Genomic DNA, 26593 nt, shown 5'->3' with positions numbered 1-26593 from the left:
CTGACTCAGCCGGTTTCCTCCTGGAACGCACAGATTTGTCTTAGACACAGTTCAGCAAAGCCAGCATGCCACAAAAGAGACACATGAGCTGTCGGGGGGATGGTTTGCACATGTTGGTAAAATGACTCAAAATGCATCGATAACTAATTTAATTTCGTCAAGCTTTTCAGTTAAACCTTTATGTCTGTATTTGGCTTTGGGAGGTAATGTGAGGTTACAGTGGGAAGAGGCTCAGAAAGAATCAGGCCAGCCAGCTGGAAAACCCTCTCTGTGGAACACCTGCAAAGAATTCATTAGTGAGACTCCATCGTGTAACATGCAGTGTTTACAAGTGACAAACATCTTGAATGATTCAGAGCAATTAGACAAACTGTAGATTATAACAATGCAAGCCCCATGCTTACAAAAAAAGTATCTACTTTTGTGTCTATTTATCAGTTTGTTAATAGATAATTAAGAATACAAATAAATGCTACTTCATAAATTGGACTGGATTTTGCCAAGAGACTCTTTCCAAGACTATGTTTTCTGTCATGTGTGCCGTTACAGTGTTGGATGCTCTTGTTAAACATGGCCAGGATGGACATAGCCAAGGGGTCAGCATTTTGGCTGCCACAATTTTGACTTGCTACTACCAAAGCTCTGTGTCCAAAGTGTGAAGTTGCCAATACCTGCATTAGTGCTACGTAACAGACTGCTAAAATCCTTGAATTTAACTCACTGAAACTGAAGCACAGGCTTTTTGTACCATCTGCTAGTACAATTACTGCACAGACAAGCCCTTAACCTTGAGCCTGAATTGAATCTGTTATGAAAAACTGGCTGAAATTAGCCACAGAGGCCAAACCGTTCTTCATAGCAGGCTGTAAACATGTTTATGTCTGCTGTACTCTTGGACATTTTGACATGGAAGTCTGTGTCTGTGACTACAGTTACTTCCACACTGGCTTTATTCTTCACCCACATCGACTGCCATTTGATAACCTTTAATATGTCTAATATGGTCATTTCAGGCTGTGAAAGCAATACAGAAGCCACACTCACCAGCTCTTCAAACTTTCTATTTAAAGGAGAGCCAATAAGAGTGAAGCGGGCTTAAAGGAGTGTGTTTCAGGCACCATTTTTACCTCCCCCTCCCCTTCAGAGTGAACTGAGAGGCTGTACCAAGGTCTAGTGTACGGTAAACAAGGATTATTATGAACTATGACTTATGCAAAGCCACTCTAGTAGAGTTCAAAAAGCACAATGGTTAGCCTTTAAGATCAACAGAAACAGTTTGACTTTTACACTGTTGGTTACCGAATGAAACAGTGCAATGCACGAATGGCCCACATATTATGATTCCCCACAGGAAGGAAATAGGTTTTACAGCTTAAATACTACCCAGTAAAGACACCCTGCATGCCAGAAGCACTGGACATGAGACTGTACTGCCACACAATTGAGCACTAACCATATAGCACATGGACATGAAAGCCTTCCCAGAGCGTTCTCACTCCCGAGTCGTAACATGTCGACGTTTTGTCACGTCCCGCGGCGTTCCTGAGGAACGCGAAAGGAGACCTTCGGCGTTCTTATGGTACGCGGCGGGTTATGGCTGGAATCCAGTGAATGACACTCCCGCGGTAATAGACGTTCCAGCCCTGTATTCCAGCCCTAAACCTAACCTTATCCCTAGCCCTAACCATAACCTTATTCCTGACCTTAACCAGGTCTTTAATGATGTTAAATAGCGTGTTTCTAAGTGATTTGAAGAAAAAGCGCGAACATGTGTAGATTCAGTCCAGACGGTTCTCATATGTCCTCTTTTTTCCGAGGTCGTCATTTAGGAACGTGGTGGGTAGCCGAAAGCGTAATATGGTGACGATTTGTCACCTAGCGTAAAATGTTACGCTTTGGGAGTGAGAACGGGTTGGCCTTCCATACATAATAAACATAATTCACTGTGACACAATAGAAGAAAGGCTCTTGATATTGGTAATTCTGACCCTGGTGTCGCTCGGTACTGGATCATATTTTGCAGAGGCTCACTCTCCATCACTTTCCAGTGTTAAACCAAAGCGGGGCCCGTTCCCAGCGAGCGGTGCTTTGTATGAAAGCGGCTGCCAAACAGCAGATGTTGTATTAGCTTTGATTCATTTAGAAGATTGATGCGTCCATCGCGAATGTCCCAACACGCCACCCGCTTCTTCCTGATTCAGCAGAGTCCTTCACAGCAGGCAGACGTTTGTCACCGGCTGGACTCGGATCAGCCGCTGGAGCAGCGACAGCAGAGAGATGAACACGAACGAAAGTCCTTCTTTATGCTGCAGTCCTGTCACCTGTGTGTCTGTGTTAAATACTGATGAAAAAGGGAAAGAGGAAAATCAAAGAAGGAGAACATGAAACCAATAAGAAGAAGAAACTGAACAGAGAGGAGATGAAGGGAAGAGTTGCTGAAAAACAGAAAGGGAGGAGAAAAAATTCTGTGAGAGAACAAGCCTCTTACTGTCGACCCATCTGAGGTTAGCTTTTGTTTAGGTCTAATGCTACAGAGCTCCACACAGACAAAACTGTATTAAAAGGGCTGGAAACTAACTCTAAGATGGTTGAGTTTGAGACCACGTGTTACTCTGAGTGACCTGGCGGGCCATGCGTTGCCACTGACTCTCCTCTCCAATCGGTTTTAACAAGAAGAGTCATCGAGATATTTTCACCTCCCTGACCCTCGATGGGTCGCCGGCAAGCGGGTGCATGATAAGAAGCTATAGACGAGAGGAGATTAAAAACAAATGAATAAGATGTGAAAAGAGACAAAAGGAAGTGAGAGAAAGTGCAAAACAAAGCGGACCTTGACGGTATGAACCTCACTCTCCGTACCTCTTGGAAAAAAATGTTGTTCTGGCTGATACAGAAGATGTGATGATGAAGATCGGAAGGGTGAAGATGAGGATAAAATGTGCGAGAGAAAAAGAAGAAAGAGCTGCTAATTAGAATGAAAAAAAAAAGCTCAAGAGAACAAGTGAGACGAAAGGAAAACAGAAGAGAGAGGAACAGGAAGCGAGGACAGAAAGGCCCAGAAGGAAAGATGATGATGATGATGGTGGTGTTTGACCTGTTGACCTTTTGACCTTACTGACATCAACAGATTTTTGGATAGAGAAACAGATTTCGACCTCCGGCGTGCTGCCGCTGTTGCCGCCTGGCTTCCCTCCTGACTCAGCTCACAGTCCCTTTACACACTGGACCAGTACCACCAGTATGCTGACACAGCTATGTGCTGCTGTGTGTGTGTGTGTGTGTGTGTGTGTGTGTGTGTGTGTGTGTGTGTGTGTGTGTGTGTGTGAGGGGAGCAGTGGTTCCGGCGACTCGGCCAGCTGCTGCAGAAGTAGGCCAGGAAAATGACTAACAGCAGCAGGCAGGCACCAGCTGTGTGTGTATATGAATACGAGGAGGAAGCAGTTTACTTTGCTGTGTGTGTGTGTGTGTGTGTGTGTGTGTGTGTGTGTGTGTGTGTGTGGCCATCTGGATGTTCAGGACAAAGGCAGAGTCCCGGGAGTGTTTTAACATCTCCACGCTGCCCCACGTTTAAACCCACGGTCAGGCGGTCCCCACTCGTAACAGCTTTATATGGATTTATTGTAAACAGATCTCCATCCTGATCTTCTCACAACTCATCACACATGGTCAGGGTGTGATTACGCTATTGTAATCACATTACGTTTTTCAGTTACCATTATGTCGTTACTTGCGTTACAGAGGCTGGGCAGATAGAAATGGGAGAGACACATCAAACAAACGTGCTTTTCTTTCTGTGCTGCAGTCAGCTCGTTTCAGTTTGCGTGCTGGCAGGAGGGAAATGCCGGAGCGTTACGCCGATACAGCTTTTGAGGAGCTTATTTATCTTCATTACTTTTATTTTTGTTGCACAAAAGGACGAGAGCGTGATGGTAAAGTGGAAACTGTCCAGGACAGAAACCGCCGCATCGTGCCGCTAACACAACTTCAGCTCTTTGCGAGCATCTGCACACGGACGAGCTAATGCTAAGCTAGCAGAGCGATCTTACACCTGAAACAAAGGTAACAAAGGTAACAGTGATGGGCAGTCGGGCCCAAAGGTTTGTAACCTGTTCGTGTTTTTATAGTAGAATCACCATGGTGATTGATTGATTGATTGATTGAATCTTTATTTTGAACATGTTGAAAAAGTATAAAAAAAATAGAATTAAAAGAGACAAATGAACAAAGCAAACAAAAGGAAAACGAGCAACCACAAAGTGATGGCTTTGAAGTGTCTTTGTGCTGGTTTTGTTGTTTCCTTTGTGCTTTGTGTTCATACAAAAAAACTAATAGAAAGATTGTATGTGGGTCGTCATTAGGACAAAGTTTTGTGTTGGTGTGTGGGTCTGTAGCTTAAGTGTCATATTGTTAAGTTATATTAGAGCACTAACTAACTAACTTTCAGGCCACTTTAGAGATGATCGGGACTGGAGTGTTAATGCCACAAGTAGCGTAACAAATTACTTTCTTTAGGAACTCAGTGTTTAACGTACTGCATTACTTTAAAAAACAGGAAGAAGTCATGTGAAATATTACCTGATGGACTTGATGTGTTCTGTAGTTTTACTGTTAATCCTGGGTTTGAATGTACACATGACAACAGTGAGTAAAGAGTAAAAAGACATATGAGGAAAGATAAATAAGAAGAAGGAAGGTTCAGCCTCTTTGAGAACATTAAAATCGCACAGATTCAAACTTTTCTTGCTAACATGCAAATGCTGGAGCAGTGTTTTTAATCCTCACAGCGCTGCAGTGTCAGCTTTGAAGAATTGTTTCTGTGCGTCTTCATGTCTTTGTATATATTTATATACATGTGGTACAGTGGGGCAAAAAAGTATTTAGTCAGCCACCGATTGTGCAAGTTCCCCCACTTAAAATGATGACAGAGGTCAGTAATTTGCACCAGAGGTACACTTCAACTGTGAGAGACAGAATGTAAAAAAAAAAATCCATGAATCCACATGGTAGGATTTGTAAAGAATTTATTGGTAAATCAGGGTGGAAAATAAGTATTTGGTCAATAACAAAAATACAACTCAATACTTTGTAACATAACCTTTGTTGGCAATAACAGAGGTCAAACGTTTACTATAGGTCTTTACCAGGTTTGCACACACAGTAGCTGGTATTTTGGCCCATTCCTCCATGCAGATCTTCTCGAGAGCAGTGATGTTTTGGGGCTGTCGCCGAGCAACACGGACTTTCAACTCCCGCCACAGATTTTCTATGGGGTTGAGGTCTGGAGACTGGCTAGGCCACTCCAGGACTTTCAAATGCTTCTTACGGAGCCACGCCTTTGTTGCCCGGGCTGTGTGTTTTGGATCATTGTCATGTTGGAAGACCCAGCCTCGTTTCATCTTCAAAGTTCTCACTGATGGAAGGAGGTTTTGGCTCAAAATCTCACGATACATGGCCCCATTCATTCTGTCCTTAACACGGATCAGTCGTCCTGTCCCCTTGGCAGAAAAACAGCCCCATAGCATGATGTTTCCACCCCCATGCTTCACAGTAGGTATGGTGTTCTTGGGATGCAACTCAGTATTCTTCTTCCTCCAAACACGACGAGTTGAGTTTATACCAAAAAGTTCTACTTTGGTTTCATCTGACCACATGACATTCTCCCAATCCTCTGCTGTATCATCCATGTGCTCTCTGGCAAACTTCAGACGGGCCTGGACATGCACTGGCTTCAGCAGCGGAACACGTCTGGCACTGCGGGATTTGATTCCCTGCCGTTGTAGTGTGTTACTGATGGTGACCTTTGTTACTTTGGTCCCAGCTCTCTGCAGGTCATTCACCAGGTCCCCCCGTGTGGTTCTGGGATCTTTGCTCACCGTTCTCATGATCATTTTGACCCCACGGGATGAGATCTTGCGTGGAGCCCCAGATCGAGGGAGATTATCAGTGGTCTTGTATGTCTTCCATTTTCTGATGATTGCTCCCACAGTTGATTTTTTCACACCAAGCTGCTTGCCTATTGTAGATTCACTCTTCCCAGTCTGGTGCAGGTCTACAATACTTTTCCTGGTGTCCTTCGAAAGCTCTTTGGTCTTGGCCATGGCGGAGTTTGGAGTCTGACTGTTTGAGGCTGTGGACAGGTGTCTTTTATACAGATGATGAGTTCAAACAGGTGCCATTCATACAGGTAACGAGTGGGGGACAGAAAAGCTTCTTACAGAAGACGTTACAGGTCTGTGAGAGCCAGAGATTTTCCTTGTTTGAGGTGACCAAATACTTATTTTCCACCCTGATTTACGAATAAATTCTTTACAAATCCTACCATGTGAATTCATGGATTTTTTTTTCACATTCTGTCTCTAACAGTTGAAGTGTACCTCTGGTGCAAATTACTGACCTCTGTCATCATTTTAAGTGGGGGAACTTGCACAATCGGTGGCTGACTAAATACTTTTTTGCCCCACTGTATATGTGTGTGTTCCTCCATGCTGTGATTACAAAGCACAAAAAGCAGCGTGCCTCCCTGCTGCTCCCTCTAGCTGTCAGGAAGACAGAGTGTGTGTGTCGGCCTGAATGGCGACGCTCCCCTGCCGCTAATTATTCATCAGGCGGGAAGAAAGGTCGGTCGAACGGGGAAAGCTCAGCGAGTAGCGCTAACGAGCCGGAGAACGGCAGCATAAAGAACCTCCTCAGATGAATGAAGGTCATCGGTTCGCTTTCACATTTCCTGCTTTTACCTGATCAAACCAAACAAAGGTCTCTTTATTTCTGCTTTAAAGGGGAAATAATTACCCGAGCATTCAGTGAGGGGAAGACAGCTCCAAAAGATGTACTTGACCCTGTGAGACCTGAGCTCTGAAGCAACACTCACACTTTCTGAGAGGAAGTTCACATGTGTGCAGTTGCAAGTGGGATGAAAGGGTCAGTGTTTATCTGCGGGAGCTGATAAAGGTCGCGTGTTCGCTTTTTTAAAGCACACACTGAAAACAGAATCTCCTCCTTCTGCTCAAGTGTGAATCGACTTACATGATCACCTGACATACATTACATGAGATATATTAAAGATGACTTACATCCTCGAAACAGCTTTGAAAAGGTTAAAGTTGAACATATCACAACAATCTGCCTGAGCGAAACAAACCCAGCAAACTCAAAGTAATCCTATACTTAATGCACTTCATAATAAACATTGTGCGGTCCTGCTTTACAATTTAATGCAATAATGCAAGAAAAGAGGAAAATTTGAGGCCAATTCAGCTCCCAGACTCTTGTAGTACTGTATGACACCGTGCTGTGTGAGTAGTTGCATTGTGCAGTTTAGCATCGTCTTGCTGACATATGCAAGCCCTCACTGAAGGATCTGAGAGGATCTGTTGCCTTTCCAGATGTGCAGCCTGCTAATTCCTTACACTCCCATCCAATCAGAGATTCGGGCTTTTGAACTGAGCGCTGATAACAAGTCGGACGGCCCCTCTCTTCTCTTTAGTTCAGAGGATGTGCCGTCCACCTTTTTGACAGCAGTGTTTCTGGATCGCGTTCCCATGTCCTTTCTTCTCTGCACAATGACGCGTTAACCTGCGTGTGTGGATGGGATGGTGAGCTGTGTTCCCAGACAGGGATTTCTGGAAGCATTCCTGACCGCATCACAGAATCAGGTTTTAAATGTTGTTCTGCCTTTTTGTTTAGTTCAGATTCTGATTTTTTTTATTGACATGAAATTAATATGATGTGATGGCCCATTTTAGCCCATATAGAGTGGTTGCTAGGTAACACAAAGATGTCATAATATCTGATATACATCAAATCCTTCAGGGTCCTGCCCGTTAGGTCACTCGGTTCCTGCTGCTGTGTAGTGTAGTCAGGATGGTGACTTTTAGCACGTTATATCTCTCTCCACCACATTTCTCTCAGTGCGTGTTCTTCATGAGATTGCTCAGTGGTTTTATTTTACTGCATTTACTACCAGTCTCCCTCTGGCTTTATGTTTTGCTTCCATCATTGTCATCAAATTAAAAGTAAAATGTGCAAAGTGAAGTCTTTTGGGGGCTCTTGGTGGAAAAAGAGACCCACATCAGAGCAGGTTTGGTTGCTTTCAGTCGTCTCCAGGTTGCTGCTGTAGTTTCAGTATTTTCCCCGGGCCCAGAGCCGACACACACGAACAGGCTCTGATGTCCTGGCACAAACATTCACTCACTCTTATCTCCACACACACACACACACACACACACACCCACACACACACACACACACACACACACACACACACACACACACACACACACACACACACACAATGTACATATATGTGCTTTACAGGTGTGCACACAGCAGGTCATCATTTAACATGAATGCAGAAAATGTATCAGCTCCACTGAAGATATAAACACAGACATTCACTGATTCAAGTCGGACTCACTCTCTCCCGCTCACACACAAACACACAGACAGACACATCTGTACTAACAGTGAGCGTTAGATTAGCTGCCTCATTAGTCCTCTAAATGCCAGCTCATTGGTTAATGTTTTGATGCCACGCGACACACGATTGAGACAGAATATGCGAGTGTGTTTCTGCCTCGGTGGGCAGCGTGTGATGCCTGCAGAGGCGGCAGCAGCAGCGTTTGCTGCTCCTCTAACTGAAAGGTCTCAGGTATGAGCCGACACAAGGTGGCTGCTGAAGGGCCCCTGAGCAAGGCGCGAACATGCCGCCGCCTCCTCTGTCACACTGTCGCATGGATCTTTTAGCGCTTTGTCTTGATCATTTAAACGCTTCCTCCTAATGTGAGCCGAGATGCTGAGGACAGCATGTACTGAACCTTTCACCCACCAGAGGTAAATCACTGTGGACATCTACTATTAAACAGACCCAAAACTGCAGTTCTTGTTTAAATATTTAGTCATTTTGATCACATTATTCATTTTTTGAACCACTTTCCTCCTCACATCTTCAAATTACAAGGGTTCAGTTTGAAATGTGAAACTTTCCTGCAGCCGACTGAAGCCTTTAGTTGATTTACGTCCATCAGCAGCTTTACTTAATCTGTATCAGAATCAGAATTGTTAGGTTAGCTGGATTACACAGATGGATTACGTGGCAGAAACACACACGGACGCAGAATAGTTGGTGATGCAAGTTTTATATATACACAAGCAAGGGGGAATATTTACAAGGGAAAGGGGCTATATACAGTGATAAATAAAAATGTGCCAGCAGGAAAACACCGAGGCGATGAGATGGAGCCGAAGCATACAGGTAGGTAGCAGACGCACCGGAGCTACCTGACAACAGGGAACAAAACAGGGTTTATGGCATACCGTTGATAGCCGAACGTTAAACACAAGTGGACGGAGAGAGTTGGAGAGCTTACTTGACCACCCAAACCACAGCCGCTGCGGTGATCGCCGCCTGATGGTACGTAGCACTCCGTCGCGGATCCAGAATAGCCAACACAAAATCCTAGGTAGGCGGGCAGGCGATGGAACAGGCTAAGACAAAGAAAAGTAGGCGAAACGTGGATCCTTTAAAACATACAGCTCCACAGCGTAAAATCAACAGATGCAGCCTGTGCTAACTCGTTACCACTTGTGACAGCGATAATACTCCGACACCAGACGTCCGTGACTCTGCTCCCTAAAAGCGCTCACTGATGACGTCCGATGCGTCGCAGGTGTGTTGGAATGCCATTAAGCCCCGCCTCGCCTACCTATAACCAAAAGGAAAACAAAACCCAAACAACAACAGTACACCTACCCACCACCTCCTAACAGTATCCCCCCCTCAAGGAACGCCACCCGGCGGTCCTCCAGGCTTGTCAGGATGCCTCCTGTAAAAATCCACAATAAGCGCTGGGTCCACAATGAAGGCCCTCGAGACCCAAGAGCGCTCCTCCGGGCCATAACCCTCCCAGTCCACCAGAAACTGGAAACCTCGGCCACGACGGCGCACATCCAGCAGCCGCCGGACTGAATAGACAGGACCCCCGTCCACCACCCGGGCGGGCGGAGGAGGTTCCACGGGTGGGCACAGCGGGCTGTGAGAGACTGGCTGCAGTTGAGAAACATGGAACGTAGGATGAATCCTCATAGAAGCCGGTAGTTGCAGCCTCACAGAAACAGGATTGATGATGCGTTGGATGGTGAAAGGATCCAGGAAGCGAGGGGCAAGCTTCCTGGCCACGCACTTCAAAGGAACATTCGCAGAGGACAGCCAAACCTGTTGGCCCACGGTGTATGGAGGCGCAGGCGTTCTCCTCCGATCAGCAGCCCGGCGAGTCTGAGACATGGTCCGGAGCAGCGCCGCCTTGGTCCGGCGCCAAATCCTCCGACTGCGACGTAGATGATCCCGCACGGCCGGAACCGCAATCTCCGCCTCCTGAGAAGGAAACAACGGCGGCTGATATCCCAGACAGACCTCAAACGGAGAAAACCCCGTAGCTGCCGAGGTGAGAGAGTTATAAGCATACTCAATCCAAGCAAGATGACCACTCCAGGAAGCGGGGTCAGAGGAGGCCACACAGCGCAAGGCGGACTCCAGCTGCTGATTGGCCCTTTCAGTCTGTCCATTAGACTGTGGGTGATAGCCCGAGGAAAGGCTCACCCCCACTCCCAACGCGGTACAAAAAGCCTTCCACACCCGAGAAACAAACTGAGGCCCCCGGTCCGACACAATGTCCAAAGGAAGTCCATGTAACCGAAAAACATGATCCACGAGCACGCGAGCAGTCTCCAGGGCAGAAGGAAGTTTAGACAGAGGGACAAAATGCGCCGCCTTGGAGAACCTGTCCACAATGGTGAGGATCACCGAGTGACCAGCGGAACGTGGCAACCCGGTAACAAAGTCAACTGCAATATGCGACCAAGGTCGACCAGGGACAGGCAGGGGATGCAGCAACCCGGGGGGGGCCAGGTGACGGCTCTTATTGCGCGCACAAGTGTCACAGGCCAGCACATACTCGCGGGCATCCCTCGCCAAAGCGGGCCACCAAAAGGAGCGCCGTAGCAGGGAAACCGTACGACGCACGCCAGGATGACAAGCAAAACGAGACGCGTGCGCCCAGTGCAAGACACGCGCGCGCACGGCCGCCGGAACAAACAGTTTACCCTGCGGGCCCGAACCCGGGTCCGGATCCTGCCGCTGTGCCTGGCGCACCAAGCTCTCGATCTCCCATGTCACGGCCCCCACCACGCAAGACGAGGGGATGATCGGAACCACCCCCGTAGACTCAGACGCGGGGGAAAACTGACGGGACAAAGCGTCCGGCTTAACATTGCGAGAACCCGGGCGAAACGAGATCGTAAAATGGAACCGGCTAAAAAACAGCTGCCACCTGGCCTGCCTGGAGTTAAGCCGCTTCGCACTCCGAATATAAGAGAGGTTCCTATGGTCCGTCCAAACCACAAACGGCTGTTCCGCCCCCTCCAACCAGTGACGCCACTCCTCCAAAGCCAGCTTAACCGCCAGCAGCTCACGATTACCCACGTCATAGTTCCGCTCAGCCGGAGAAAACCGCCGCGAAAAAAATGCGCACGGATGGAGACGGCCATCATCGGGCGAGCGCTGCGACAACACCGCCCCCGCACCCACATCAGAAGCATCCACCTCCACCACAAACTGTCTGGCACCATCCGGGTGGGCGAGAACGGGCGCGGAACAAAACAACTCCTTCAACCGAGCAAACGCCTGCTCGGCCTCAGGAGACCAACAGAAAACTCGAGCCGAGGACGTAAGCCGGGTGAGCGGAAGGGTGATCTGACTGAAGTTCTTAATAAATCGGCGATAAAAATTAGCAAACCCCAAAAACCTCTGCAGGTGTTTGCGCGAGGAAGGAGTCGGCCAATCCGCAATCGCCCTGATTTTGCCAGGATCCGGCCCCACCCGCCCCTTAGCAAAGACATAGCCCAGGAACGACACAGAATGAGCATGAAACTCGCACTTCTCCGCTTTCACAAAAAGTTTGTTTTCCAGGCGGCGCTGCAAAACGCTGCGCACCTGCTGAACATGGTCCTCAAACGACCGCGAAAAAACAAGGATGTCATCCAAATAAACGAACACACACCGATTCAAAAAGTCCCGAAGCACATCATTAATCAACGCCTGAAACACTGCCGGCGCATTCGTCAGACCAAAAGGCATTACCAAGTATTCGTAATGTCCACGGTGAGTGTTAAAGGCCGTCTTCCACTCATCTCCCTGGCGCATGTGCACCAGATGGTGCGCATTGCGAAGGTCCAGCTTCGTAAAAATGACCGCGTCCTGTAAAGGTTCAAAAGCAGAAGAGATCAGGGGAAGAGGATATTTGTTCTTCACAGTAATGTCATTAAGACCCCGAAAATCAATGCAGGGTCGGAGAGATCCATCTTTCTTATCCACAAAGAAAAAACCCGCCGCCAACGGCGAAGATGATGGACGAATCAGGCCCGCCTCCAGTGACTCCGTAATATACCTCTCCATGGCTGCCTTCTCTGGACCAGAGAGGTTATACAGCCGGCTGGTGGGCAAAGGAGCTCCAGGTAACAGTTCAATGCCACAATCATAAGGGCGATGGGGAGGAAGCGAAAGCGCACAGCGTTTACTGAAAACCGCCGACAGATCATGATATTGTTCGGGTACAGACGAAAGATCCACCTCCTCGGGCGCCAGCTTAGACGAGCAGACAGGCGAAGGCGGAAGAGCAGACTGTAAACAGTGAGACAAGCAGTGGCTACTCCAACTCTCAATGCGACGGGAGGACCAATTGATATGAGGATTATGACGCTCGAACCACGGATACCCTAAAACGATGGGAGACTCCGGGGAGGAAAAAACAAAAAAACGAAGAACCTCACGATGATTACCAGAAAGAATCAACGAAACCGGTTCAGTCTCATGAGTGACGGAGGGCAGTAACTGACCGGTGAGAGCCACAACAGAGACGGGAACCCGCAAGGGTATAGTCTTAATCCCGAGGCGCCTCGTGAGACCGCCGTCAATAAAATTCTGCTCAGCGCCAGAATCCAAAAGCGCGTTAGTAGAGAAAGCGCCAGACGCGGCATTCACGACAGCAGGAAGTTGCATGCGGGGAATTTGGGAAAGAGAGGAAGTGCCACCCACCAGTACCCCCACAGTTACTGGTGGGCACCGCCTTTTGACCGCAACGGGCAGGTGGACACAAAATGGCCCGACTGGCCACAATACAAACACAACCGTCCCTCAAACCGCCTCCGACGCTCCTCCAGCGTCAGCCGTGTACGACCCAACTGCATAGGCTCCTCAGCGGCGGACGCCGGAGGAGACCGTGCGCGGGCCGGACCGGGAGGAGGAGGACGGAATATTGTGCGCACCGCGGCGCGCTCAGCACTTCCAGCACAGACCCGGCCACCCCTCTCCCTCTCACGCTCGCGAAGGCGATTATCGATACGAATAGCCAGATTAACTAGAGCCTCGAAACTCTCCGGTTCGTCACGAGTGGCGAGCTCATCCTTCATGCGATCGTCCAATCCAATGACGAAAGCCCCGCGCAACGCGTCCTCACCCCACCCCGTCTCCGCGGCTTTAACCCGGAAATCAATAGAAAACTCCGCCACCGACCGGCCCCCTTGGCGGAGCCCGTGCAGTTGCCGCGCGGCCTCATCCGAGCGCAGGGGGTGGTGAAAAACCGCCTTAAAATCCTGAACAAACTGCTCATACGTGACAGTCTCCACGGGATGCAAAGCGAGATAAGCCTCGGCCCAGTCCAAAGCACGATCACGAAGGGCACCGATAACATGAGAAATCTTAACAGCATCATTGGAAAACGCTTGGGGATAACGCTGAAAAAGCAAAGAAACCTGAATCAAAAAACCCCCGCAACGGCCCAACTCTCCCGTAAAAGGCACCAGAGCCGGGGGAGCGGGGTCACGAACAGAGCCCACACTCAGTGAGGCAGATGGTACGGGCGGGGAAGCAGGAACAACGGGAGCAGTAGGAGGAACTAGCCGAGCCAAAGTCTCTTGAATGGCCGACAGGGTCTCATTAACTCGGCCTGCCCATTGCTCGGACGCCGCCAACTGCCGAGACAAACTAGACAAAGACTCCTCGTGTTTCTGGAGTAAATCGCCGGACGCGGGACCTGTGTGTTCTGCCGAATCCATCAAAAATGGTCGGAGTATTCTGTTAGGTTAGCTGGATTACACAGATGGATTACGTGGCAGAAACACACACGGACGCAGAATAGTTGGTGATGCAAGTTTTATATATACACAAGCAAGGGGGAATATTTACAAGGGAAAGAGGCTATATACAGTGATAAATAAAAATGTGCCAGCAGGAAAACACCGAGGCGATGAGATGGAGCCGAAGCATACAGGTAGGTAGCAGACGCACCGGAGCTACCTGACAACAGGGAACAAAACAGGGTTTATGGCATACCGTTGATAGCCGAACGTTAAACACAAGTGGACGGAGAGAGTTGGAGAGCTTACTTGACCACCCAAACCACAGCCGCTGCGGTGATCGCCGCCTGATGGTACGTAGCACTCCGTCGCGGATCCAGAATAGCCAACACAAAATCCTAGGTAGGCGGGCAGGCGATGGAACAGGCTAAGACAAAGAAAAGTAGGCGAAACGTGGATCCTTTAAAACATACAGCTCCACAGCGTAAAATCAACAGATGCAGCCTGTGCTAACTCGTTACCACTTGTGACAGCGATAATACTCCGACACCAGACGTCCGTGACTCTGCTCCCTAAAAGCGCTCACTGATGACGTCCGATGCGTCGCAGGTGTGTTGGAATGCCATTAAGCCCCGCCTCGCCTACCTATAACCAAAAGGAAAACAAAACCCAAACAACAACAGTACACCTACCCACCACCTCCTAACAGTATCCCCCCCTCAAGGAACGCCACCCGGCGGTCCTCCAGGCTTGTCAGGATGCCTCCTGTAAAAATCCACAATAAGCGCTGGGTCCACAATGAAGGCCCTCGAGACCCAAGAGCGCTCCTCCGGGCCATAACCCTCCCAGTCCACCAGAAACTGGAAACCTCGGCCACGACGGCGCACATCCAGCAGCCGCCGGACTGAATAGACAGGACCCCCGTCCACCACCCGGGCGGGCGGAGGAGGTTCCACGGGTGGGCACAGCGGGCTGTGAGAGACTGGCTGCAGTTGAGAAACATGGAACGTAGGATGAATCCTCATAGAAGCCGGTAGTTGCAGCCTCACAGAAACAGGATTGATGATGCGTTGGATGGTGAAAGGATCCAGGAAGCGAGGGGCAAGCTTCCTGGCCACGCACTTCAAAGGAACATTCGCAGAGGACAGCCAAACCTGTTGGCCCACGGTGTATGGAGGCGCAGGCGTTCTCCTCCGATCAGCAGCCCGGCGAGTCTGAGACATGGTCCGGAGCAGCGCCGCCTTGGTCCGGCGCCAAATCCTCCGACTGCGACGTAGATGATCCCGCACGGCCGGAACCGCAATCTCCGCCTCCTGAGAAGGAAACAACGGCGGCTGATATCCCAGACAGACCTCAAACGGAGAAAACCCCGTAGCTGCCGAGGTGAGAGAGTTATAAGCATACTCAATCCAAGCAAGATGACCACTCCAGGAAGCGGGGTCAGAGGAGGCCACACAGCGCAAGGCGGACTCCAGCTGCTGATTGGCCCTTTCAGTCTGTCCATTAGACTGTGGGTGATAGCCCGAGGAAAGGCTCACCCCCACTCCCAACGCGGTACAAAAAGCCTTCCACACCCGAGAAACAAACTGAGGCCCCCGGTCCGACACAATGTCCAAAGGAAGTCCATGTAACCGAAAAACATGATCCACGAGCACGCGAGCAGTCTCCAGGGCAGAAGGAAGTTTAGACAGAGGGACAAAATGCGCCGCCTTGGAGAACCTGTCCACAATGGTGAGGATCACCGAGTGACCAGCGGAACGTGGCAACCCGGTAACAAAGTCAACTGCAATATGCGACCAAGGTCGACCAGGGACAGGCAGGGGATGCAGCAACCCGGGGGGGGCCAGGTGACGGCTCTTATTGCGCGCACAAGTGTCACAGGCCAGCACATACTCGCGGGCATCCCTCGCCAAAGCGGGCCACCAAAAGGAGCGCCGTAGCAGGGAAACCGTACGACGCACGCCAGGATGACAAGCAAAACGAGACGCGTGCGCCCAGTGCAAGACACGCGCGCGCACGGCCGCCGGAACAAACAGTTTACCCTGCGGGCCCGAACCCGGGTCCGGATCCTGCCGCTGTGCCTGGCGCACCAAGCTCTCGATCTCCCATGTCACGGCCCCCACCACGCAAGACGAGGGGATGATCGGAACCACCCCCGTAGACTCAGACGCGGGGGAAAACTGACGGGACAAAGCGTCCGGCTTAACATTGCGAGAACCCGGGCGAAACGAGATCGTAAAATGGAACCGGCTAAAAAACAGCTGCCACCTGGCCTGCCTGGAGTTAAGCCGCTTCGCACTCCGAATATAAGAGAGGTTCCTATGGTCCGTCCAAACCACAAACGGCTGTTCCGCCCCCTCCAACCAGTGACGCCACTCCTCCAAAGCCAGCTTAACCGCCAGCAGCTCACGATTACCCACGTCATAGTTCCGCTCAGCCGGAGAAAACCGCCGCGAAAAAAATGCGCACGGATGGAGACGGCCATCATCGGGCGAGCGCTGCGACAACACCGCCCCCGCACCCACATCAGAAGCATCCACCTCCACCACAAACTGTCTGGCACCATCCGGGTGGGCGAGAACGGGCGCGGAACAAAACAACTCCTTCAACCGAGCAAACGCCTGCTCGGCCTCAGGAGACCAACAGAAAACTCGAGCCGAGGACGTAAGCCGGGTGAGCGGAAGGGTGATCTGACTGAAGTTCTTAATAAATCGGCGATAAAAATTAGCAAACCCCAAAAACCTCTGCAGGTGTTTGCGCGAGGAAGGAGTCGGCCAATCCGCAATCGCCCTGATTTTGCCAGGATCCGGCCCCACCCGCCCCTTAGCAAAGACATAGCCCAGGAACGACACAGAATGAGCATGAAACTCGCACTTCTCCGCTTTCACAAAAAGTTTGTTTTCCAGGCGGCGCTGCAAAACGCTGCGCACCTGCTGAACATGGTCCTCAAACGACCGCGAAAAAACAAGGATGTCATCCAAATAAACGAACACACACCGATTCAAAAAGTCCCGAAGCACATCATTAATCAACGCCTGAAACACTGCCGGCGCATTCGTCAGACCAAAAGGCATTACCAAGTATTCGTAATGTCCACGGTGAGTGTTAAAGGCCGTCTTCCACTCATCTCCCTGGCGCATGTGCACCAGATGGTGCGCATTGCGAAGGTCCAGCTTCGTAAAAATGACCGCGTCCTGTAAAGGTTCAAAAGCAGAAGAGATCAGGGGAAGAGGATATTTGTTCTTCACAGTAATGTCATTAAGACCCCGAAAATCAATGCAGGGTCGGAGAGATCCATCTTTCTTATCCACAAAGAAAAAACCCGCCGCCAACGGCGAAGATGATGGACGAATCAGGCCCGCCTCCAGTGACTCCGTAATATACCTCTCCATGGCTGCCTTCTCTGGACCAGAGAGGTTATACAGCCGGCTGGTGGGCAAAGGAGCTCCAGGTAACAGTTCAATGCCACAATCATAAGGGCGATGGGGAGGAAGCGAAAGCGCACAGCGTTTACTGAAAACCGCCGACAGATCATGATATTGTTCGGGTACAGACGAAAGATCCACCTCCTCGGGCGCCAGCTTAGACGAGCAGACAGGCGAAGGCGGAAGAGCAGACTGTAAACAGTGAGACAAGCAGTGGCTACTCCAACTCTCAATGCGACGGGAGGACCAATTGATATGAGGATTATGACGCTCGAACCACGGATACCCTAAAACGATGGGAGACTCCGGGGAGGAAAAAACAAAAAAACGAAGAACCTCACGATGATTACCAGAAAGAATCAACGAAACCGGTTCAGTCTCATGAGTGACGGAGGGCAGTAACTGACCGGTGAGAGCCACAACAGAGACGGGAACCCGCAAGGGTATAGTCTTAATCCCGAGGCGCCTCGTGAGACCGCCGTCAATAAAATTCTGCTCAGCGCCAGAATCCAAAAGCGCGTTAGTAGAGAAAGCGCCAGACGCGGCATTCACGACAGCAGGAAGTTGCATGCGGGGAATTTGGGAAAGAGAGGAAGTGCCACCCACCAGTACCCCCACAGTTACTGGTGGGCACCGCCTTTTGACCGCAACGGGCAGGTGGACACAAAATGGCCCGACTGGCCACAATACAAACACAACCGTCCCTCAAACCGCCTCCGACGCTCCTCCAGCGTCAGCCGTGTACGACCCAACTGCATAGGCTCCTCAGCGGCGGACGCCGGAGGAGACCGTGCGCGGGCCGGACCGGGAGGAGGAGGACGGAATATTGTGCGCACCGCGGCGCGCTCAGCACTTCCAGCACAGACCCGGCCACCCCTCTCCCTCTCACGCTCGCGAAGGCGATTATCGATACGAATAGCCAGATTAACTAGAGCCTCGAAACTCTCCGGTTCGTCACGAGTGGCGAGCTCATCCTTCATGCGATCGTCCAATCCAATGACGAAAGCCCCGCGCAACGCGTCCTCACCCCACCCCGTCTCCGCGGCTTTAACCCGGAAATCAATAGAAAACTCCGCCACCGACCGGCCCCCTTGGCGGAGCCCGTGCAGTTGCCGCGCGGCCTCATCCGAGCGCAGGGGGTGGTGAAAAACCGCCTTAAAATCCTGAACAAACTGCTCATACGTGACAGTCTCCACGGGATGCAAAGCGAGATAAGCCTCGGCCCAGTCCAAAGCACGATCACGAAGGGCACCGATAACATGAGAAATCTTAACAGCATCATTGGAAAACGCTTGGGGATAACGCTGAAAAAGCAAAGAAACCTGAATCAAAAAACCCCCGCAACGGCCCAACTCTCCCGTAAAAGGCACCAGAGCCGGGGGAGCGGGGTCACGAACAGAGCCCACACTCAGTGAGGCAGATGGTACGGGCGGGGAAGCAGGAACAACGGGAGCAGTAGGAGGAACTAGCCGAGCCAAAGTCTCTTGAATGGCCGACAGGGTCTCATTAACTCGGCCTGCCCATTGCTCGGACGCCGCCAACTGCCGAGACAAACTAGACAAAGACTCCTCGTGTTTCTGGAGTAAATCGCCGGACGCGGGACCTGTGTGTTCTGCCGAATCCATCAAAAATGGTCGGAGTATTCTGTTAGGTTAGCTGGATTACACAGATGGATTACGTGGCAGAAACACACACGGACGCAGAATAGTTGGTGATGCAAGTTTTATATATACACAAGCAAGGGGGAATATTTACAAGGGAAAGAGGCTATATACAGTGATAAATAAAAATGTGCCAGCAGGAAAACACCGAGGCGATGAGATGGAGCCGAAGCATACAGGTAGGTAGCAGACGCACCGGAGCTACCTGACAACAGGGAACAAAACAGGGTTTATGGCATACCGTTGATAGCCGAACGTTAAACACAAGTGGACGGAGAGAGTTGGAGAGCTTACTTGACCACCCAAACCACAGCCGCTGCGGTGATCGCCGCCTGATGGTACATAGCACTCCGTCGCGGATCCAGAATAGCCAACACAAAATCCTAGGTAGGCGGGCAGGCGATGGAACAGGCTAAGACAAAGAAAAGTAGGCGAAACGTGGATCCTTTAAAACATACAGCTCCACAGCGTAAAATCAACAGATGCAGCCTGTGCTGACTAGTTACCACTTGTGACAGCGATAATACTCCGACACCAGACGTCCGTGACTCTGCTCCCTAAAAGCGCTCACTGATGACGTCCGATGCGTCGCAGGTGTGTTGGAATGCCATCAAGCCCCGCCTCGCCTACCTATAACCAAAAGGAAAACAAAACCCAAACAACAACAGTACACCTACCCACCACCTCCTAACAAGAATATATTATGAATCCCTGAGAAAGTTATGAGGTATTAAAGCACAAGCTGTACCTAATGAAGTGACCCCGTGAAGGTATATATAATTCATTGACAAAGGGGATAAGTACAGGATCTATTACAAGGAGAAACTAAAGAAAATAAAAGGTTATTAAGTGTATAATTATTGTAAATGCATGGTCATGGGCATCCTCCAGCACCTTCACAGCCTCTGCTCTTTATGTCTTTACTTAGTTGACTTTACTACTCGCCCGACTGTTTATTAACCTTTATTTTATTTTAAATGTGACATTAGTTTTATATATGAAGACGAACGTAGTATGCAGAGCGTAGGGAGCTGAGGCTGATGATGTCAGCTCATTCATTCGCCCATCAGACACCTTTTGGAAGAATATTCACATTTGAACTTTCTAGAATTTCTGCTGATATAGTATAGGTGTGTGTGTGTGTGTGTGTGTCTGTGTGTGTGTGTGTGTGTGTTGAGATTGTGACATTTATGTGGAGGCAACAAGGATCAAATGCAATCACCTGGCAGGAGATCATTCAGGAGCGTTTTCTCAGTAGCGTTCAATAACGGATCAATGGTGTGCACAGCAGAGATCGAGAGTAACGAAGGAGGCGTCAGGTTGACCAACAGGTGATGTAACGAGACATTCAGTAAGAGTTTATAGCAGCAAATGTGTTTATTAAGACTGCAGTCAGTACAAGCAGAGGGGGTTTCCTAATGCACACACGCGCACAGATAATAACTCTTGCCAAGTGGGCTGATTGAGTGTCGGATTACTGTTCACTTGTTTTCATTGGATTATCCGACTGACATATTGGAGAAAAGCCTATTAGTAGCCATGGAGACAGAAAGCCGGGGTAATCAGAGCTCTAATTACAGGCAGGCGAACGCGGCAATCAGCAGAGTGAAGAGCAGCTTGTGATTTTTTTCATTCTGTTTGTTATAGGAAACAACCATGAAACCAGGAGAAAATGTTTTCACTTACTGTACATAAATGGTAAATGGCCTGTATTTATATAGCGCTTTACTAGTCCCTAAGGACCCCAAAGCGCTTTACATATCCAGTCATCCACCCATTCACACACACATTCACACACTGGTGATGGCAAGCTACATTGTAGCCACAGCCACCCTGGGGCGCACTGACAGAGGCGAGGCTGCCGGACACTGGCGCCACCGGGCCCTCTGACCACCACCAGTAGGCAACGGGTGAAGTGTCTTGCCCAAGGACACAACGACCGAGACTGTCCAAGCCGAGGCTCGAATAAAGTGACATGTGACTACATATTTATTACGGCTCATCTTGATGGCAGTACTGGGGTGCCTTAAAGTTGAAGGCATTAAGTCTTAACAACTAAAATGAAACAATGATAGAGTTGAGCTGCCTTTCTGTAAAAGCACAGTAAAAGTTTGGTGTTCATCAGGGCTCCACTCTTGGGCCAGTTATTCCTCTTCCATATAAATGGCTTAAATCCAAATATATAGTTCTCTTTATATTTGCAGATTTTCCTTTTTCTTTAAGTCTAAATTTCAGTCATTGAAAAAGAATTCTGGTGCAGTTGAAACAAATTTTAAAAAAATATTTTTCAGAAAAATTCACTGACAGTTCTTAAATCATCAACTGGTGTTAACTGAAAATCGGTTTACTTCATTTTTTTAAACTGTACCCAAACGCTTGCATTGTTTCCTATAATAATACGTTTGAAGGAAACAGAACTACAGAATTTGCCTGAGAATCCCAGGGTTTGCAAACAAGCTGGCATCTTCCAAGCAAGCTACAGATGATTTCAGCAGCTTGCTATCAGCCAAATAGAATGCAAGGAGGTTTTTGGTTGCACTTATAACCCTTCAAAGCCGGTCAGAGCGGGCACGCTCTGTTTTGCACAACTATTTTTTAAATCCCGGTAGCACTGCAACCACGTGAGCTAGCGCAATAATTTTTTTTGCATACGAAACCGGAGGAGTTGTACTTACATCTTATGCCATCAGCTTGTCCTCGGTCACGGTTTCCTTCCACATATAGCTTTGCAAAAACTGCATAAAAAGCACTTGCAGCAACAAAAACATAATATTCCAGAAACATGCTTTGCCGATCCGATCAGCTGTTTGTAACACTTCCTACGTTGGAATAGATGTCAGTGCGAACTATCACATGTCCGCCATGACCTTCCTGAAACCGGAAGTGATGTCATTTTCACGGAAATGTAGTTTTTTACCATCAGGGCCTCAGGGCCTATACTGGTCTTTTTAAAAGTTATCTTTGACTTTATGACTTTCTGTGTCGTTTCTGGGATGCTGAGGACTCATATTGCACTGCTGGAAATAGTTTATTTTGATGCATATGCTGCTTTTTTGCAAATTTGCAGTATAATATTTATTTTAGTTTTTCCTGCACTATATAAAAATTGGTGTATTTCAAAAATAAAACTATGAAGACACTCAAAATAAATTTCCTGTGGTGGGAAACTATTTTGTGCAACTTTTTTGTATTTACAGTTTTCAGGGATAAGCCTCTTAAATTTCTCTAACTACAAATATATGCTAAAAAAACAAAAACGATTTTCAATTTTTTTGTAGTTTATTGCACTTTTTTACAATTTATGTAGTTACAATGCACTTAATGCAGACATATTATTAACATTTCGGCTATAATGGTTGTATTGATGTATAGCAACTTGAAATGCTCCCAAAAATGGCTCTACAGCATGTAAAAATATAATATAAGCTCTGGCGGACTTGGTTCTATGGTAGGTCTTAAAGGGTTAACCAGCAACTGCCAACAATGTCCAGACCACTCACCAACTGGTTGAGGAATAGTTATTTTTCTGTAGGGACTGGGAGTCACCAGGGGGTCACCAAAAAGTCTCTACGACTGTGTGACTGAGGTTTAATTGACATCCGGTGGTTCATAGCAAAACAAACTGTCAGCAACTAATAAATACTCAAAGAAATCAAAAGGGGGGAAAAACATTTTTTCATGTTTTAAGTGCCAGCTTTTTATAGCCCACAAGTGAGAAGTACCCACAGTTCATGTCATACCAAAGGAGTATTTCTTTTCAGCTCTCACCATCACAGCATTCAAACATTACCAACTCACCAGCACTTGGTTATCAAAACCGTGAGATGCCCTACCCCTAATTCTTAAATGTTAAAATAATCCCGCTTAAACCTACGGAAGCAGTTTCAAATGGAGGAAACACGAACTCTGTCCATTCATCCATCATGCAAGTGGGAAAAGGCCTGCATGAAATAACATTTGTTAACAGATGCTGGGGTCTTGTCTGATTTTAGCAGGAATGAATATAAAACACAAGCATCAAATTCACATGGCTGAGAAATTGCCATTAGTAGAAAAAACTATAGTTGTGTAGCTACTCCTGGAAAAATATGGATGGGGAAGTTGTTGCACAACAGATCATAGAGTTGAGTCATGACCTACCCCTCTCTGTGTGATGTCACCGCTGAGCCATCACTCTCCACTGACCACATGCACTTGATCAAGTTGTCAAGCTCATTCCCCCATCTCCACTGTCAGTTACTAAGCCATCATCATGTCTTGCCAAAGGGAACGTCAGCATCCCTAACTCAAGCAATCATTGTCTTGAAGTTCCCGGTCCTGATTGTGAGTCAACATCAGGTTGCAATCTGCTGTTCTAGTAGCCCAAACTGGCTGAACCCGGACATGCTAGCAGCAAGCGTTTAATGGGCGATAAAGCAGGAATAACGGGAATCTGATCCTCGCTTCATCAGCACTTACTCATAGGATGATGCACGGCAGTAAGTAACTGGCTGAGTGATAATATCACTGCATTTCAACGCAGCTCAGCAGTACTCAGTGTACAAAGTGACGACACACACTGATAAAAAAAGAGAAGCACAAAGCTGTAGTGTGTTTTTCATTTTAGGATCTTTTTCATCAGAGTTTAAATGACAGACGCAGATCAGAAAGTTATACAGGAAAAACAAAATAACTAGGATCTGTAACTAAGCACCAGATTTTATCTAAACTTTACATTTACAATGTAGCTGCCATCACCAGTGTGTGAATGTGTGTGTGAATGGGTGGATGACTGGATATGTAAAGCGCTTTGGGGTCCTTAGGGACTAGTAAAGCGCTATATAAATACAGGCCATTTACCATTTAATTTATTTATTTACCATTTTATCTTGTTCACTTGAAAACTTGAAAAACTAAATTAATTTGACAAAATTCATCTTATTGGCTCAGGTTTCTTTTTTGTACCACTTCACTATCATTTTAATCACCCACATGAAATCTATATCATTTCATATAAAAATACCAAATATTGAATTCAGTCAAATAATGTATTTTCCATAATTTCCTTGTACATATGCAATGACAATAAGGTGCTTAGACAGCTTAGTAACTGAATCTTTGGCCACGTTTAATATGAACATCGCATCTCAGTGGAACAGGAGAAATATGACAGGAAATATGAAGAAAGACACAAAAGGTCATTTTAAAGAAACATGAAAGAAACTGGAAAGTGGATTGAAAGAGTTAAATACAGTTTGGAGCAGAAAATAAATCTGCAGCAATCTGCTACCATCTTCACTGCATCACACACGCACGCACACACACACACACACACACACATGCACACACACACACACACACACATGCACACACGCACGATCATTGGGTTGTTGTGGGAAAGCGGAAGCTTAACATCTGCCGAGGAGTCGGGGCTTATGCAAGAGAACACACACACAGCACTTTAGGCTCCGGGTCATCTGCATACTACAAAGCAGGCGTGTTGTGGTCCTGAGTTTCTGTTGTAGCGATGACACCAGCGTGCCCCGAAGCAAGGCACAACTGTGAGTTCAAACTCACACAAGCTCAGTTTGTTAAACTTCGTGCGATCAAGGAAAGAGTCGACGGGAGGAAAACCTCTCATCTTGCTCCTTTGTTATACCTCATTATTATGATAAGGGCTTCAAAGTATCTGACAGTTAAGGTGTAATGAAATGAATGTGCAGTCATTTTTCTGTCTCTTTGTGCGCTTCTCTCTCGCCCACAGTGTGCGTGGCCAGGTTTCAGTGCTGCGACATCGACACCACCGTAGGTCTCGGACAGATGTGGTGGAGGACGAGGAAGACCTGTTACCAGATTGTAGAGCACAGCTGGTTCGAGACCTTCATCATCTTCATGATCCTCCTCAGCTCCGGAGCGCTGGTCAGACACACACACACACACACACACACGCACACGCACACACACACACACACACACACACACACACAGTCTCCTTTAGCTTCATTCTAACTGTAATAAAGATAATTTTTTGCTAACTATTGTTTTATTTATTGCGGTTGTATTTTTAACTTTATGTTTTTGTATCTTAATGTACTTTCATTTATACAATAAATGAGCTCTATTTACATTTATATATTTACTCAGTAAAGTAACTGAACTAAAGAAATCCTCTTGCTTCAGTTGACTGCAACTGTCTAATGAAGGCAGCATCACTGAATTAGTTCAATGAATACCACTTTACTTCACTGTACTTTAGTTTATATCACTTACTGTGTTTATTTGTGTTTATATACACAGCATTACTAATATATTCTACTGTCAGACCCATTTTAGTTCATCGGCCCCATTTAATCTCAAATGAGCCAGACCAGTAAAACCATTAAGCATTCATAAAAACGTCTTTGTTTCTTTGTCTCCTGAGTCTTTGTGCTGAAAAATAAACCGTATGAAAACATTCACTTTTTATCTGGATGAAGTCAAACTCCGGCCTTACACAGATTTACATTTAATGAACCGTCTAATTACAGAACAGATGATCAACACATTTTGAGTTCGCTTTCAAAAATTGAGACAAACAGCAGCAACATAAATCCGTTCTTTGTTCTGGATTAGCAGTGATTTACACAATTATCTTCATATATACATAAAACACATTTCACTGATCATCAGCACAGCTGTTTGTAATAATATAATGTAAACATATAATGTATGCAGTTGATGTTGGAGATCCAGGACTACATAGCTGGAGTGAGCCGCTAAAATCTGAGACTAAAAATTGTTGAAGTGAATCAAATCAAAGCTCTCTCCACCCCCGTTCAGGCTTTTGAGGACATCTACATCGAGCAGAGGAGGGTGATCAAAGTGGTGCTAGAGTACGCCGACAAGATCTTCACCTACATTTTCATCCTGGAGATGTTGCTCAAGTGGCTCGCCTACGGCTTCAAAAAGTACTTCACCAACTACTGGTGCTGGCTGGACTTCCTCATCGTTGATGTAAGTTATTGATTTATTTATTTATCAGATTATCAGCCAGTCACTCACTTTAGCTTTTATGTTGGTGACACAAAAAGGCTACAAATTTTGACTAGGGATGGGTACCGGTGTCTGGCATAAACGGTAGTAACCAGACTGAAAAGCAGTGCACATTTCGGTGCTTTATTTCGGTGCTTTTTTTTCTGAGATGTCATACACTTTGGATTCTAGCCAATCATTTTACCTTTCCAAGAATAGGAGACGGGTCCAGGTACATACGTTCTTTTAGAGCAGAGCTACGGATCAAAAATGTCCAAGGCGAAGCGGTCAAAAGTCTGGCTGTACTTCACAGCAAAATATGCAAACTCAGCAGCAACAAGTGCTTTAAGCTGATACTGTGATACTGTCAAAGGAGGTAACACCTCGAAT

The 26593-nt window shown here is 47.7% G+C and overlaps 1 protein-coding gene across 1 annotated transcript in view; it reads left to right on the top strand.

Annotated features, from left to right (window-relative positions):
• LOC146625992 (sodium channel protein type 3 subunit alpha-like) overlaps nt 1-26593 on the top strand; it is a 206402-nt gene that overhangs the window by 153606 nt on the left and 26203 nt on the right. Inside the window, exons 23-24 of the mRNA XM_085363113.1 lie at nt 24957-25111; nt 26012-26185. Of these exons, the coding sequence (XP_085219239.1) occupies nt 24957-25111; nt 26012-26185 (329 nt within the window). The remainder of the gene's footprint in view (nt 1-24956; nt 25112-26011; nt 26186-26593) is intronic.

The sequence above is a fragment of the Diplotaxodon limnothrissa genome, linkage group LG9, assembly GCF_057381915.1.
Source record: "Diplotaxodon limnothrissa isolate DT_005_m linkage group LG9, D_limnothrissa_male_GT1.1, whole genome shotgun sequence".
Taxonomy (NCBI): Eukaryota; Metazoa; Chordata; class Actinopteri; order Cichliformes; family Cichlidae; genus Diplotaxodon; species Diplotaxodon limnothrissa.
This window is presented reverse-complemented; position numbering and strand designations above follow the sequence as displayed.